The sequence below is a fragment of the Suricata suricatta genome, chromosome 12, assembly GCF_006229205.1.
Source record: "Suricata suricatta isolate VVHF042 chromosome 12, meerkat_22Aug2017_6uvM2_HiC, whole genome shotgun sequence".
Lineage (NCBI taxonomy): Eukaryota > Metazoa > Chordata > Mammalia > Carnivora > Herpestidae > Suricata > Suricata suricatta.
Genome location: NC_043711.1, coordinates 14,703,569 through 14,720,053, shown reverse-complemented (window position 1 = coordinate 14,720,053; position 16,485 = coordinate 14,703,569). Strand labels below are relative to the sequence as shown.

Genomic DNA, 16,485 nt, shown 5'->3' with positions numbered 1-16,485 from the left:
ATGAGGGCTTAGAACTGACCTCTGGGTTTGGTCACAGGGAGTGGCTCAGTGACCTGGTGATAGGTGTCTGTGGTGTGGAGGTGACAGGCACCGGAGAGGGTGACCTGGAGTAAGAGGGAGATGGTAGAGACAGAAGTGTGCATGAGCTCGGCAGGCTCAGCCCTGAGGTTGTGCGCAGCACGAGGGAGAGGCTTTGAGCTAGAAGTCGGGGGTCCCCTGACGCCAGGATTAGCCAGGACCCTCACCCTCCCAGCTGGTGGTTTACCCCGGCTGCCTCAGTTCTCTCTGAAGTAGAAAAGGAAGTAGGTGGGGGTCGAAGAAAGTACTGGAAGTTTGGGCTCGCCACTAAGCGAGTGGTTGACAGAATCTGATCACACCTCCCTGCCCCAGATTTAAACGGATTCCACTACGGGACCAAACATAACATTTGAGGAATGTCTGAGTGTTATGGACCTATGAATTCTTTAGTGGTTTTAGCTTGCTGTGTGCACAGAGAAAAGACTGGAAGGATATACTCCCAAATGTTGATTGTACATACAGATCTCTGGACGATAAAATCAAAGAGTGGGTTTTCCTTTTTAATTTTCCCATCTATATATTTTTTTTAATCGTGAACAAGCATGACTGTGGAAATGAGGGGGAAATATCAGTACGTTGTGGTCCGCCAGGCTGCAGTGGCACGGAAGCTTCAAGACATCCCTGCGAGATGCATGTGGACAGGGGTGGGCGGTTCTTAGTTAACGCAGGCCTCACAACACTGGCAGAGACGTCTCAGCAGGCCTCCCGACTCCCTGCCGGCTGTTCAGAATTGTAAGAAAAGAATTCCTTACTGTGAACTAGTAACAGGAAGTTCTGAAGTCCATGGAGATAAGCACAGAAGAGAATATTCTTTAAGGAAGGGAGGGAGAGAGGGAGGGAGGGTGGAAGGAAGGAAGGGAGGGAGGGAGGGAGGGAGGGAGGGTGGAAGGAAGGAAGGGAGGGAGGAAGGAAAAAAAAGACATCATCGGCAGGAAAGCACCTGTGTCACGGATCCTCCGTCTCAGGGACTGACCTGCTGGCCTCTGGGTCTGAGATGGATTCACTTGCCTAGAAGGGAATGAGCCTTCCAGGGGATGTATGTAAATAGAGTTCTGTTGGAGGGGCAGGCTTTTAGAAAAGCTGCACTGCGGGGACACCTGGGTGGCTCACAGTTGAGCATCCAACTTCGGCTCAAGTCATCATCTCACGGTTCATGAGTTCGAGCCCCACATCGGGCTCTTGACAGCTCAGAGCCTGGAGCCTGCTTTGGACTCTGTGTCTCCCTCTCCCTGCCTCTGCCCTCCTTGCACTCTGTCTCTCTCTCTTTCTAAAATAAATAAACATCAAAATAAATACATAAATAAATAAATAAATAAATAAATAAAAATCATTAAAGGGCCACACTGTTCCATGATGTGTTCTGGTCTGGAATAGCAGGCAGTATTGAGAATACCAGAAGAGAGTTCCAATTGCATTTTGCAGTTTAGGGGTTTCCTTTTGTAGCCCTTTATGTGGGGCCTCCTGAGGTTTACCACAAATTCTGGTTTGCTAGGACCTTAAAAACTGGGTGCCAGGGGGAAATAGCAACCTGAGCCTTCACTTAGGAAGACTCTGCCCCACTGCTTTATCTCCTTGGGCAAACGATGTCCTTAGGGCTTTTCTTTTGTACATGAGACGAGAGTGATGTGCCTTCCGGATTCATGAAAGTTCACACGATTGCCCAAACTCAATGACTTTTACATTAAAGAGCATTAATGTGGCTCTCTGGGCTTTTGGGAGGCCCTCTCTGCTTGGGCCAGTGGCCTTCCCAATCCCTTTTTATTTTTTTATTTTTCCTAAGGATTAAGAAAGTTGGGGGGGGTGCCTGGGTGGCTTTGTCAGTTAAGCATCCGACTTTGGCTCGGGTTATGATCTCACAATTCATGAGTTCAAGCCCCGCATCAGGCTCTGTGCTGGCAGCTCAGAGCCTGGAGCCTGCTTTGGATTCTGTGTCTCCTACTCTCTATGCCCCCCCCCCACTTGCTTTCTGTCTCTGTCTCTCTCAAAAATGAATAAAAGTTAAAAAAATTTTTTTTAATTTATTTACTTATTTTGAGAGAGAGTGAGTGGGAGAGGGGCAGAGAGAGAGGTAGAGGAAGAGAATCTCAAGCAGGCTCCAACCTGTCAGTACAGAGACTGATGCAGGGGTTCGAACCCACAAAGCTGCAATATCATGACCTGAGCCAAAACCGAGAATCAGATACTTTAATTAAATAAGCCACCCAGGTACTTTCCTTCTCGATCTCCTTTTAAAAGCAGCTCATCTGGGTGGTCAGGGTCCATGTTTGCTCCCATAAAGACTTCCAGACCCTGGTGTTCAGGGCAGTCCTCATATATCTCTAGATGAGATGGTGATGGAATTTTGAGTATAAAATTCAGTTAAGTTGGGCATATTCCTACTTTGAGTAGGCCCTTCCTGAGGTATGTTTTTATGCTTGTTTGTTTTTTCTTTAGTGTTTGAAGGAGAGAGAGCAAGGGAGAGACAGAGAGAGAGGGAGACAGATGATCCAAAGTGGGCTCTGTGCCAAGATCGAAGAGCCTGACTCAGGGCTCAAACTCATGAACCATGAGATCATGACCTGAGCAAAAGTCATACACTTAACCAACTGAGCCACCCAGGCGCCCCTTGCTTGTATTTTTAATGAGTTTCTTTCTAATTGCAAAAGCCACATGTTCATATTAGAACATTTAAGAAATATGGTCAAGAAAACACAAATTACCTGTGATCCTACTATGTGAGATACCCATTAATAATTTTGCAGGTGTCTTTGTTTTTATATGCATAAAACAACATGGGTATGAACTGCACGAGTCGACTTCTACCCAAATTTTTTTAATAAAAACAGTCCAGTACTATAAATGAGTTTTCTCTTCCTTCTGATTTTCTTAACGCTTTTTTCCTCTAGCTTTATTGCAAGAATTTAGTCTATGATACAAATAATGTACAATATATGTATGAATTGACTACGCGTGTTTTTGGTGTTCTGGTCAACAGGAGGCTATTACTTAGGTTTCGGGTGAGTCAAAAGCTGTTATGTGCATTTTCGGCTGCATGAACCCCTCAGCCCCAAATTGTTCAAGTGTCAGTGGGGTATATCAGATCTGTTCCAGGATGTCTTATATGCTGTATACTATTTGGAAGTCTATGTGTGCCTTTAGCCATCTATTGTAAAGATATTCTCCATTCCAAAGCTTTATACTTTTATAGCATATTTAATGTCAAGAAGTACATCCTCAATGGCATTATACATACCATTTAGGTCCTTGCCTACCAAAGTTTGTTTGCTTTAAAAAATTTTGTATTGTTTATTTATTTTTGAGAGAGACAGAGAGACAGAGAAACAGAGCACAAGTGGGGGAGGGGCAGAGAGAAGGGGAGACAGAGCATTTGAAGCAGGCTCCAGGCTCTGAGCTGTCAGCACAGAGCCCGACACGGGGCTCAAACTCACAAACCTGAGATCATGACCTGAGCCAAAGTCAGGCACCCCACCAACAGCCACCCAAGCGCCCCTGTTTTTAAAATTTCCACCATAGGCTTTTCTGGCATCTGACTGCATTTTGCAGACCAGGTGTTTTTTTCCTACTTTTTTGGAAAAAGCTTGTAACACTTGAGACAGTTGAAAGGGCATGAAGGACAACATGACAGTACGATGCCACCACGCCTCCGCCTCACACATAAAACATCACACAGGCGGTCTAGCCCCTCTGTACCCCTCCCTTCCCTCTCCCAGCCTCTTCACCACCATGGAGGTGACTGTTACTCTGAATCATGTGGTTTTCAGCATCTTGGTCCCCCATAGTGCCTGTGTACCCAGATCCATGTTTCTAGAAGTTTCTTCTCCAGACCTAATCTCTGTCCCACTCAAAGTCCTGAGCCTCCACCAAGGAGCAGAGCATTAATGTGGATGAGCAGGCCTGTGGCTTTTCCGGGTTCCTGCTTGTCTCTTGCCCCATCGGCCCCCGGCGGGCCAGCGGGGAAGCACAGCACTGTCCTAGTGACACGGTGGCCACGCGCTGCCCGTCTCAGGTGTGAGCAGGTCCCTAACAAGACAGGAGAGCGAGCGTGAGAGCAGATAAGGAGCAGGGACGGAGTGGTCAGCAGGGGAGAGTTGGGGGCACCCAGCAAAGAGCCCCATGAGGAGTGGGGTGAGGGGCGGGAGGAGAGGGGGGCACAGGGAGCCTCGAGGTGCATGCTGGCTGCAGAGCCCAGAGAGGAACCCCAGGACCTCTTTGACACAACTTGAAATCTTCCCATAATTGGACCGTGGTACTGAGTTTTCCCTCCACTGCCAGGGAGACACCCCCGTGCATGCCCTGTGGCTCTGGTGCTTCCACTCTACCCATCATCCTCTGGACAGGCCACCTCTGGCCACTCTTGGATGGCCTCCCTCCCTGGGTGCCCCCGTCCTGCTGCACCCACCAGGGTTCTCCTGGCCCCCAGCTCCTCTTGCACCAGTGGCCGAGGCTTTGGCCAGTGCCCAGCCTCCTGGCTATGTCTGGGCCTCTGGGTGTCCGCCCCAGCAGCTGTTTGGGACCCAGGCTCGCATCACTTCTGTGCACTTTCCCATGGTGCTCAGTGTGCTGTGCTTTCAGGAGAGTCGGTACTTGATTTGTCTTTGCAGTTTCCATAGCTGGGGTCTTTGGCCCTGGAGCCATTTTTGTAACAAAGGACAAAACTCCGGCTCCGTGGTCTGTACTGTTTCTTCAGCGGCTCTTCCTCTCCCAGAATTTGTCTTCCGTGGGAAAGGTTCTGACACTCCGTCTTCCTCCCGTCTAACCCGGGAACCCCTCGCTTGGCCTGTTACAGTCCATCAGCCCTGAAATCCCCATCTGCCCCTCCGAGCAGACCACACTGCCCCTCACCCGGGCCCCTTTGGGACTTGGGCGTGGCCCCCAGTTCCGCAGTGCAGACGTTGTGTCAGCTTCCCTGATGGAGGTGTCCCGTGGGCACCCACTGATGTGTGCGACCCGCTGTCACCTAGACCTTGGGTGGGGGGGTGGGTGTGGAGCAGCCCCGTCCCAGAGCCGTGACTGGACCCAGCGTCAGGCCTGGTTCGTGAGAGGGAGCTGGGCCTGCTGCTGAAGCCCCCCAGGCTGGCACCCTGGGCCCCCTTCTTTCTTGTTCTGCTTGCTTTCACTGCTCCTTTCACCCCATGCCGGAAACCGGTAGACCTTTTCCAGGCTAGGGGCGCTGGTGCTGAACAAGGTAGACCCGACATGGAGCTCCTGGTCTAGCATAGTTCTCAGCCCTGCTGAGCGCTTTATAAAAATGCGGGAGTCCAGGCGCCCCAACGGGTTTTGTGCGGTAACGCTGCGGTAGAGCCAGGGCGGCCGGAGGCTGTTGCAGGTCGGTGTTGCGTACAACTCGCGGCCAAGAACACAGGCTCCCTGCCTCAGTCCGTTTGGGCCGTTGTAACAAACCAGCAGAGATGGGCTGCCTTATAAACAACAGAAAGTTATATTTCTCGCAGCTCTGGAGGCTGGGAAGTCCAAGATCACGGTGCTGGCAGATTTGGCCGCTGGGCAGGGCCCACTTCCCAGTTCGCAGACGGCCATCTTCTCGCTGTGTCCTCAGGTGGCAGGAGTGAGGGAGCTCTCTGAGGACTCACTCTAGGGGCCTGAAGCCCACGCACAAGGGCTCCACCCTCGTGACCTGACTATCTCCCAGAGGCCCCACCTTCTAATAGCACACACCGAGGGTTAGGAATTTGGGGGAGACACATCCATTCGGTCCACTGCTGTGCCGCGTGCTGAGCACTCTGTGGCCAACAGCATCCGAGTCCTTTCTATGTGTGGGCTGTCTGCATGCACATCCGGCTTCACCCTCACAGTGACACTGGGAGCCAGGTGAGATGGGTCCTGGCTCACCAGTGAGGGAGCAAAGGCACAGATAGGCCGAGCTTTCCACACGGGCGCCAGTTACGGATGTGGGACCTGGATTTAAAGCAGGGCCAGCTGGCATCCAAGCCAGCCTCTTAGCCCTCGCTGCTTCACCGCTGACTGTTGTCTCCTGCTTCTCGGGCCCATGTTCCCAACCACCTTCCTGGACACCAGGTCCTGGGGTCCCCCAGGCCCTTCAGACTGTGAACTGGTCAGCTCTTCCCTGGACCTTGCTTCTCTGGTGCCCTAAGTGGTGAAGGGGGCTGCCTTTTACCAGCTGCTTCCTGGTAAGCATTCGCATCCATCTCCTTCCCCCTCACACCCTCTCCACCATCACAAGATTGATTGGGTTCCCTACATCTTTTGTTTAGATTTAAATTTCCTCCGTCCTTCTTCCCCATCCTCCTTGCTCAGTGTCTCCATGCTGGGCCATCAGCAGTAACCTCCTAACTGGTCTGCAGGACTCTCTTCTCTCCCTGTTCTTATCTAATCCAGCACAGCATAGGCAACCGAGTTCTCCACGTTCTCTGATGGCTCTAGGTGGCCCATAAAGAAAAATTCTGTCCCAGCCTTTAGGCCTGGCAGTCACTCTACTCAAGCTGGCCCGCCTGCCTGTCGGTCCAGCCTCTCTGCTGCCTACCCTGGATTTCGCCGTGCTGATTTTCTCACCAGCCCCCGGTTGGGCCGGGCTCACTCTCACCTTTTTGTCTTTACCTATGCCCCTCCTCCATCCAGAACCCCTTTCCACCCTCAGGTCTGCCCGGCAAACCCCTGTGCATGCCTTAGGCCTACTCCTAAGACTCACCTCTTGAGGGATGCCTGGATGGCCCAGTCAGTTAAGTGTCCAATGTCGGCTTAGGTCATGATCTCGCAGTTCATGGGTTCAAGCCCTGTGTTGGGCTCTGTGCTGACAGCTCAGAGCCTGGAGCCTGCTTTGGTTTCTGTGTCTCCCTCTCTCTCTGTCCCTCCCCCACTCGTGTTTCTCTCTCTCTCTCTCCCTCTCTCTCTCTCAAAAATAAACAAATAAACTTAAAAAGAAAAAAACCTCACGTCTTGAAACCTGGCTGGTCAGCACCTACTCCTGTGTGCTCCCTCAACACAGCCATCCTCTAGAATCACTAGCCTCCAAGAGACCAAGGGCCACTCGGTCAGAGACCTTGTTTGATACCTTAATGCATAGCAGTGAGCCCCAGGGCATGGGCTGAGCACCAAGTAGGCGCCTGGTAAAGACTGGTTATAGAGACTGTGCATAGGCCTGGGCACCGCCCATTTTCCCTCTGCTTGGACAGGCACACGGGCCCCAGTAGACTCTGGTGGCACTTTGGGTCTGCCGTTGGCCCCACCAGCGATGTTGACAGCTAACAGAAAATGCAAAGCATTCACCAGCATATGAAAAGGACGGGATAGCAGATTGGAGGGCACGACGGGTCAAAAAGCAAGGTGTCCGAGGACCATGACTCACAGGGGCTTCTGGATCCATAAGAACCACATATAGACTACCAGTGCTTCATTACATTAGCCTCAGTAAAAGAATAAAATAAAGCTCAATTCTAGTTTAAACAGTAGCTGATAACATTCAGAGCTGCAAACTTTGATCTGGGAACGCTGACCCGTTGGGTCCGAAGCTCATTAATGAAAATTCGAAAAGGCTGAAGGTGTTATGGGGAAGTTTTAACGTAGACCAAACGGGAATGGGGGAGTCAAATCCTAACGGTAGTATTTACAGAGGAAAGAATGGATTCAATGAAAAGCATGTCACGAAGATGAAAGTAGAAAATCATCAAAACAGTGTAACTGTCCACTGGGGGGAATCATCTACTTTTCCTCCGGAAAACTCAGTGTCCACAAGTATCCATCGGTGTTGGCGTGATTCTGCCACGTGGGGTGTGTGTGTGTGTGTGTGTGTGTGTGTGTGTGTGTGTGTGTGTGTGTGGTGGCTGCTTTCAGGTGACCATCTCCACCACGAGGCGCCAGAACCAATGGAGTCCCTGGCTCAGCCTTGATCCCTTTCCTCTTTCTCACAGGGTGCGGTGCCCAAAGGAAACGCCACTAAAGAATTCATCGAGAGTTTACAGCTGAAGCCCGGGCAGGTGGTGTACAAGTGTCCCAAATGCTGCAGCATCAAACCCGACCGAGCCCACCACTGCAGGTACGCGTGCGCCCCGCCCTCCTCCCGGCCTGGGCTCGCTTCCCCCCCCCCACCTCTCACCTGCTCTGGGGTAGCACCCCCACCCTCCACCACTTGCTTCTTGAATGGGTGGCATCAGCAACAGGACTTGTGAACGTCCCCTGCTCTGCGCAGGGATCGGCCTCCCCGATTTTCCCTCCCCGTCTCCCGTGAGCTCACTAGATTGGAAAGGCCGCTTGGTTTGGGCTCAGGACCTCTGTCCTAAGACTTGACTCTCCCACAGCTGATGAAGGTTCCTGCCAGGCCCTTGACTGTCAGTGCCTGTTTCCATATCTGTGAAATTGGGGGGGTTCTTCCTCTTCCTACCTCATTGCTTTGTTACCTAATTAAGAGTGCGGGAGACAAAGCTTTAGAAAATCATTCTGTGTCTATTGACACATTGAAGAGGTGGGCCCTTTTTGGTTAAATTTCAGTGAAGCGGTTGTCCTTGGATGAAGGCTTTTCTTTAAAACAAAACTTTGGGACGCCTGGGTGGCTCAGTTGGCTGAGTATCTGACTTCAGTTCAGGTCATGATCTCGAAGTTCATGAGTTCAGGCCCCACATCTCAGTGCCTGCTTTGGGTCCTCTGCCCCCTCTCCCTGCCCTTCCCCAGCTTGTGCCCTCTCTCAAAAATAAATAAACTTAAAAAAAAAAACTTATAGGGGTTCCCAGGTGGCTCAGTTGGTTGAGCATCTGCTCTTGATCCCAGCTCAGGTCTTGATCTTGGGGTCGTGTGTTCAAGGCCCAAGTTGGGCTCCACGCTGAGCGTGAAGCCTACTTGGGAAAAAACAAAAAACAAAAATAACCACAACAAACTTCTGGAGGTCGTGACAATTGCAGAATTTGGCCCCAAGAGCCATTTCCCCATCTCCTCTCTGGTAATTTTTCCCCTTGGTTTTCCTTTCCTTAATGTTCTGAGTCTTCCCAACAAGAAGACATCTAGCTAAAAAGTGCATTTTATCATTACAAGGGAACTTTAAATGATAAATTACAGGAATACAAAGGTGTCACTTGGTCCCTTTTTCAGACTGGCGTGTGTCTGGGGCGGGAGGGTCTCCCTGAGGTCACACAGCTGGTGGGTACCAGACACAGGAGTGGCTCCCAGTGTTCGCGGCTCCAGTCTAGTCTTCCCACTGGAGTTCCAGTTTCGTAGGATCCTGTGACCTGATGTAACTGTGCGGATGTTGTCCTGTCCAACCTCCCCAGCTGGCTGGCACCTCCTGAGGGTGAGGGCTGTGATGGGCCCCGGCCTTGGCATTAGAGAGGTCCATGTTGGAAGGCCAGCCACCTCCCTGCCACACGTGTCCCCAGACCCTGAACCAGGCGGCCCATCCCTCTGAGCTCGCCTCTGTTTTCCGTAAAGGGGCCCGTTGCCCCGTGGCTTGTGGGGGTTAAGTCTGAATGAGAGAGTCAGCTGGCTCCCCAAGGTAGAGGCGTGTGCCGCCAGTGGGGGTGCGCAGGGCTTACAGAAACAGAGCTGCGACCTTTGTAGAAAAGAGCTCTCGGGCCACCACAGTGGTTCTTTCTCTTTCCTCCCTGGGCCCTCGGCTGCCTCCCCTGCCTGGCATTTTCCTCACCGCTGCCTCCTCGCCTCTCTCACCAGCACGGTTGAGGGAGGTATCCTTGAGGACTAGTAAACAGATCAGCGTGAGCAAAACAAGAGCTGCTGACTCATGAACCCTGGAGAGGCGGTCTGTGTGTCCCCTGCTCCTGCGTCAGGAAGCGTGTGCCAACAGCTGCTCCTCTGGGAGGGCTCATGGCAGCCTGGGCCATCTGGGAACCCGTGGTTTGGGAGGCACACAACCCCCCGCATGCCAAACAGAGCTGGGTTTTGCTTGAGCCGGGAGGCCTGCTGCCCAGCTCGAGAGTTGACGTCCGTCTGCCTCCTGGCTCGGGCGAAGGTGCATGTCCACGTCCGTGAGCACGCACCCAGCTCTCCGGTTCCTGGCCTCCCAACAGAGCCCATGGAACTGAAAACTGGCCCCATTCCCTGAGCCCTGGTGGGCACCGCAGATGCTCCCTGCCCCAGGACGTGTAGATGCTCCTTCCTGCCCGGTGGCGTGTGGCTGGGCCTTCTTCCCACGGAGGGCCTCTCTGGAACCCCACGCTGCTTTCATCCTGGCACCGAGGACCACACAGGCATGTGGCGATCCCGTGGGAGCCGTTCACGCTCATGTGGACAGCCAAGGTGTTAGGCTCACGCGACAGGTTCCTTTCGCACAAGGAGGTGGAGACCTGTGACCCTGGCAAAGCCTCACATACACACCCCCCACCACGCACATACATGCTGAGGCCAGACAGTCACGGACTGCTCAGGGCCCCTGTCTCTCTCTCATGGCCGTGACCGCTGATAGCATTCATGCAGCAGGAGTATTGTTTCTAAGGCATTTGACCTGCATCTTCTCTAACCCTGGGAGATCGGGTTGGGACTCCTTCTGCAGAGGGCAGTTCGGAGAAGCTGGGTTTCCGTGCCCAGAGCCCAACACGGGGACCGGAGAGCAGCGCTCCACCTGCTACACCGGACTGCCTTACGCGACGTGGTTGCGGAGCTGGGACTGGGATGTGGCAGATGTCCTTTCGCTGATGATTTTAAGCATGATGGAGGAGGCATGAGATGAAAACCTACGTGGTCCACCTGGTGCCCTGCTGTGCGCTTTCCTCCTGCCCCGCCGGGCATCCCGCTCTGATGTGGCGGAGCCGCTTCCTAGGCTTGCTGCCTCCCATCTGTAGCGCCAGGACGTGCACTCGGCCAATGCTGCTGGGCAAGCGCCTCTGGAGGGAGGGACACAGGCCCTTGCGGACACAGCCGTGTCTCCATGGCAGGCCACCACCCAGGAGGGCAGGGGCCTCAGCCTGCTCCTCGGGGGCTGAGCGCCAGGGGCCCTCGACCTCCCCAGAGAGGAGACGGGACAGAGGCACGGAGGAGCCCGAGTACGTGTGAGCCGCTGAAATTGTTGGGCTCCACCAGGCTTTTGACAGAAGTGCTTCAGGGCCTGAGAAATGGCTGGGAACCTGGTGGAAGAGGGAGGGAGAGGCATTGCCGTCTTCCAGAACATGGATTTAAAAACACAGAAGGGACTCAGGAAACCCTGAAGGCAGGAACTTCAGAAATACTTCCATGGAAGATGTTTGGTCTTTCCAGTGACAGGCTGAGGACGAGCTGGCAGGCCCCGAGCCTGTGCCCCAAGGGTTCACCTGCCCACCGTGTCTCACATAGGGGACACCAAGAGGTGCCCAAGAGGAGTCCCAGGAAGGAGCTGGCATGCTCAGTAACGAGAAACCAGCGAGGAGCCCCAGAGAGGAGAGGTTCTGTGGGGTGCCAAGGGTGGTAAAGGGCCCTCTGCCTGCCTTGTCTAGGGAGGGGACCCCGCAGAGCCCCCTGCCCCCGCCCAGCCATGAGGAATGGGAAGAGGGCTGGTTCTGAGGCGACAGATACACCAGGAAGGTGTCCAGGGGCATGGGAGGACCTCATTTTTTTCTTCCTCGTGACAGATGGCGCCTGAGGCCAAGTAGCCAGGCGGCCGGGGAAGGCCTGGCCCTTACCCTCCAGGCCCCAAGTGCAGAACCGTGCAGGCTGCTAGTTTTGAGAGCATGGGTGAGATGGCCTCTGACCAGGGCCACGTTCACGGATGGACCCCCTCCCCATGTGCCCCCTCCCAGCCCCAGAGCCTGCCTCTGAACAGCAGGGGGAGAGGGACCACCTCGGCGTTCCGCGCCTGCGCACCTCGGGGCCACCTTCTGTAGCCCAGCAGCTGTGCTCACTTGTCCCTGCTCCCTGGAGGAGGAGGAGGACTGTTCCGGCGTGGCCGCCAGGGACATGGAGCCCATTGTGAAACTCACTTCCTGGGGTGCACGCCGGGTCTCTCGAGAGGCTGCAGGGAGAGCAAAGGACGGATGTGACAGCTTGTTGAAACCCTGGGTGGCTTTCAGAGGATGTCAGGCCACTTGACCCCTCTCTGCTGCTGAGCAAACACTGCCTCGCAGCTCCCACCGGAAACCTCCGGGAGGAGGAGGCACCAGTGGGCAAGAGGCTGCTCAGGAGCCTGGAGCAGGGGGGTGGGCACCCTCGGGAGTTAAGTTTGTTTTTTTAACATTTATTCTTTTTTTTTTTTTTTTTTTTTTAAGAGAGAGACGGAGCATGAACGGGGGAGAGGCAGAGAGAGGGGGACACAGGATCCTAAACAGGCCCCAGGCTCAGATGTCAGCACAGAGCCCGGGACAGAGCTCGAACTTATGAACTGTGAGATTCTGACCTGAGCCAAAGTGGGCCGCTTAACCGACTGAGCCCCCCAGGCACCCCTCCCCTCAGGAGTTTGGGCACCTGATTGGGAGGGAACTAAGACCCCAGGGCTGAGGAAGGACTCAAAAGGTGACTCCATGAAGGGAATGTGGGGTCTGAGGCCCAGGATGCAGGAGCAGCTCTTTCTTCACTGTCTGCTTGTCTGTACGTGTAAACTTGCATACTAGAGGTGCCTGGGGACTCAGTCGGTTCAGCCTCCGACTTCAGCTTAGGTCATGAACTCACAGTTTGTGAGTTCAAACCCCGCATCAGGCTCTGTGCTGTCCATGCAGAGCCTGCTTTGGATCTTCTGTCTCCCTCTCTGCCCTCCCCACTTGCACGCATACGTGCGAGAGCTCTCTCGCTCTCTCTCTCAAAAATAAACGTTAAAAAAAATATTACTCTCTCAAAAATAAACATTAAAAAAATATTAAACTTGTATGCTGGGAACGAGTGTTATCTATTGAAATGTACGTTATACACATTCACATGTATTTTTGTAATTGGTAACACGCATGCGGAGAGAAATGGGTACCTGACTTTATAATTTTCCAGGCCTCTTTCGTGCCTCTTTCTTCCCCTGCCCTCCAGGCTCCCAGGGAGACTCTGGAGCTGGGCCAGCATCTCTGAGGTGCGCCCACACCCCCTGTATTAGTGAGGGCCGTCAGAGCCGTGGAGGAGAACAAGGGTGGGGACTGGCCAGGCCCCCACCATCTGTTGTCACCTTTTCCTTACGACACTTAACTTCCTGTGGATGGGGAACTGAGGCTCCAAGCTTGGCCAGCCTGACCAGGGTAGCGCGGCAGCCCCAGGCCTGCCTTGCCACCAAAGCCCGTGCCATGCTGAGAAAAGGGCAAACGTTCCCCTTGGGGTTACGGAGGAGCCCGCAGCCTCGAGTTGGCCGTGGCCTTGCCATGGGGGCCTCCTTCAGAGTGGTCTGCGCTCCCTGGCCTGGAGTGTAGGGACCACTCACAGCCACACCCAGAAGGGCTCTTCCCCTGCTGTCCCTGCCCCGACTGTCACCAGCCAGAGCTCAGCAGCTGCCAGTTCACCACATGTGACCCTGATAACAGCCAGGGTCCACCCGCCACAACCCACGGGGCACTTGATGAAGAACCTGAAAGTTGTGGAAACAAGTGGAAAGAAAACCTGCGGGCTTTCAAAAAAGAAAAACCTCTAATCACCTTATTTCTGTCACTATTTCACACTGTTTTGAATAATACCCTCAAGGTAACGTCAAAGAACCTACGTTAACAAATTGAGGAAGGATCAACTTCTGGTGAGCCCATCTGTTGGCAAGTGAGTCTAAGTCTGAGTTTGGAGCGTGGGGGCTTCCAGGCCCCCATCAGTCTGTACTTGGCTTCAGATTTTTCCTTTGTAAGGTCCAAACGGGTGGGGAGGGGATTTACTGTCACACGAGCTTGAAACAGTCAGTCCCAAAAGGAGCCCAATCACAAGTTAGTAATTTGAAATTTAATGGGACTTCTTTTTTTTTTTATGTTTATCTCTTTTTGAGAGAGAGAGAGAGAGTGTGTGTGTGTGTGTGTGTGTGTGCGTGTGCGCGCGTGCGTGCGCGTGCACACACAACTTGGAGGAGCAGGAGGGGCAGAGAGAGAGGAAGAGGGAGAGAATCCCAAGCAGGCTCCATGCTGTCAGCTTGGAGTCTGAAGCGGGGCTCAATCTCATGAGCCACGAGATCATGACCTGAGCCGAAGTCGGATGCTTTAACCGATTGAGCCACCCAGGCGCCCCAAAGTAACGGGATTTCCAGCCAACACTTAAGCTCAAACACATTCTGCTTTTTCAACTAAGGGGGTGCAGTGTTAGAGCTGAAAGGCTCTTGAAAGGGCCTTCCTGCCGCCCGAGACCTCCTGCACTTGATCCCATCCTGTGCCCTTCCAGCCCCCTCTTTGGTTGGCGCCCTCCCTGCTGCACCCCACCCTCCGGGTTTTGGTCTTTGGGGGGAGTTAGGAGCAGCTGCTTTCTGTACCCACCTCAGCCTGTCACATTTTCGAAACTGCTTCTTTGCTGGATCCCTCTCAGTAAACCCGATTTCCAGCCCAGTTATGACCAGAGAGCAGCCTCCACTCAAACCCCCTCAGTTCCACCCCGTTTCTGTGTGAAACAAGAGAAGGGGCCTTACTGGAGATGACCGTCCCCTGTTTTGAATGACATGGCCCTGGGGGTCCCAACCCCACCTTCCGGGCCCCTTGCAGCACACTCAGCAGGACATGGGGGCAGGGCCCGAGGAGGCCCTGGGCGTGGAGTGGAGCTGCAGGGGTAGGTTCTCTGCTGCCCTCGGGCCCCCGCCACCGTGAGGACACCCCTAAAGTCTGCCTCGTGGGCCCTTTCAGTGTCTGTAAGCGGTGTATCCGGAAGATGGACCACCACTGTCCCTGGGTCAATAACTGCGTCGGCGAGAACAACCAGAAGTACTTCGTCCTGTTTACAGTAAGTCAGCTTCCGGGCCGCGCCCCGCCCTCCGCGGAGCGCAGGAGCGCCGGGGCCTCCGGAAGTTCTGGGCGCGCCAGTGCGTCTCGCTGCTGTTCCGAATACTTGCCTGGCCATGTAGACCTGCGCCTTTCTGCCAAAGCACCCCTAGTCCAACAAGGGCCTGCTCCTAGGCCCTTCGCTGGAGCATCTAGAAAACCGGCTCCGGTAGGTTGGCTCTAAGCAAGGGCCTTGTTCCCGTCCCAGGTGTCCAGTCTGAGTAGCTACAGAAGGCAGTTCTGGTGACCACGAGCCCTCCCTCAGCTGCCGGGGGGAGGGGATAGTGAGTGTGAGGGCTGGCGCACCCACTGGCAGTCGGCACCCTGACTTTTCAAGTGAAACCACCGCCCGGAACAGCCCCGCCCACCCTGGGCCCCGGTCACGCCTGGTCACGGGCTCGTTTCCGCCTTGGTCCGCGCACTCTTGGTGAACGGCTGCCCGCCTCAGTCCCCGGGCTGGGGTGCGGGACCGGTAGGCCAGTCAGCAGATGCCTCCTGGCTCTCCCCTGGTCAGCCCTCGGCCTAACTGAGTGCTCCCGAATGGGAGGCTCTGAGCGCCCCTGTCCTGGGAGCCTGCGCGGTCAGAAGGTTCTCACAACAATGGTGTCTGCCCTGCTTTCCTGTTTCAGATGTACATAGCGCTCATTTCCTTGCACGCCCTCATCATGGTGGGATTCCACTTTCTGCATTGCTTTGAAGAAGACTGGACAAGTGAGTATGTGCCAGGGCCTCCCTCCCTGCCCCCGGGGGCGGTGTGTGGCCAGGCGGGGCAGCCTCCTGGTCTGTGTCATGGCCTCAGGGGCCAACCCCGTTTTAGCAGATCAGCAGCAAGCCTACGGACTGCCCAGGCAAGGGGCAGCAGAGGCCCGAATCTCCATGGAAAAAAAGCAGCCCCTTAAAGTCAGATCCACAGGTAAAGTAGTAAGGTGGACAGGCCCCGTAGCCCAAGCACGGCTGGGGGAAGTGCAGGCCCCCCGAGGAGCACGTCCCAGCGCGAGGGAGCCCTGCCAGGGAGAGGACCTTTGTTTCCATGTCTTTAAGAAGAGGCACTTTAATCAGAAGTCATTTCCTTCCGATCTCCCAGAAATCCATTTTGAACTTTGGGGGGTTTTTTTTTGTTTGTTTGTTTGTGTGGTTGTCTCTTAACTGCTTAATTACCAATCTACATGAAGATCATAGAGCAGACCTTCCCACTTTAGAAGTGTGGTCTCGCTGCGCAGTCGCCGGAGCGCCAACCAGAAGACCACGTAAATCCTGAGGGAAAAAGTAGATGCTGAAGAAGTCAATGACATTTATGACTTCGAAGGAGAATAAGAAAATAAGACATAAGAAACAAGTTCAAGGAGATGCTGGAGAGGCCACGTGCTGAGCGACATCTCGGGCACACACAGTCTGTGAGGCAGCCGTCTGGAGCAGAAACATCAGACGGGTCCCTGTTTTCATCCCCCCCCCCCCCCCCCGTCTTCTAGAAGGTTTGCTCTTCCCGCACGGACCGTCTTTGGGATCTGTAGCTCCCAGCGGGCTGCGAAGAGGCCTTCCCTGCCTCTGCCCTCGGTCTGCGTCCGCCACCCCCGCCCTCCGTGGCCCTGCCCCTGCCCTGTGTAGCCTGGCC

The 16,485-nt window shown here is 54.3% G+C and overlaps 1 protein-coding gene across 8 annotated transcripts in view; it reads left to right on the top strand.

The window, feature by feature from the left end:
* The window catches only part of ZDHHC3 (zinc finger DHHC-type containing 3), a 56,670-nt gene that overhangs the window by 24,264 nt on the left and 15,921 nt on the right, over window positions 1-16,485 (top strand). For 4 of the 8 annotated variants that reach the window (XM_029919252.1, XM_029919253.1, XM_029919254.1 and 1 more), the window contains 4 exons: window positions 7,962-8,086; window positions 14,739-14,835; window positions 15,503-15,584; window positions 15,673-15,786. In XM_029919252.1, coding sequence (XP_029775112.1) covers window positions 7,962-8,086; window positions 14,739-14,835; window positions 15,503-15,584; window positions 15,673-15,786 — 418 coding nt within the window. The remainder of the gene's footprint in view (window positions 1-7,961; window positions 8,087-14,738; window positions 14,836-15,502; window positions 15,585-15,672; window positions 15,787-16,485) is intronic. The other 4 variants (XM_029919258.1, XM_029919259.1, XM_029919256.1 and 1 more) reach the window with 3 other exon arrangements.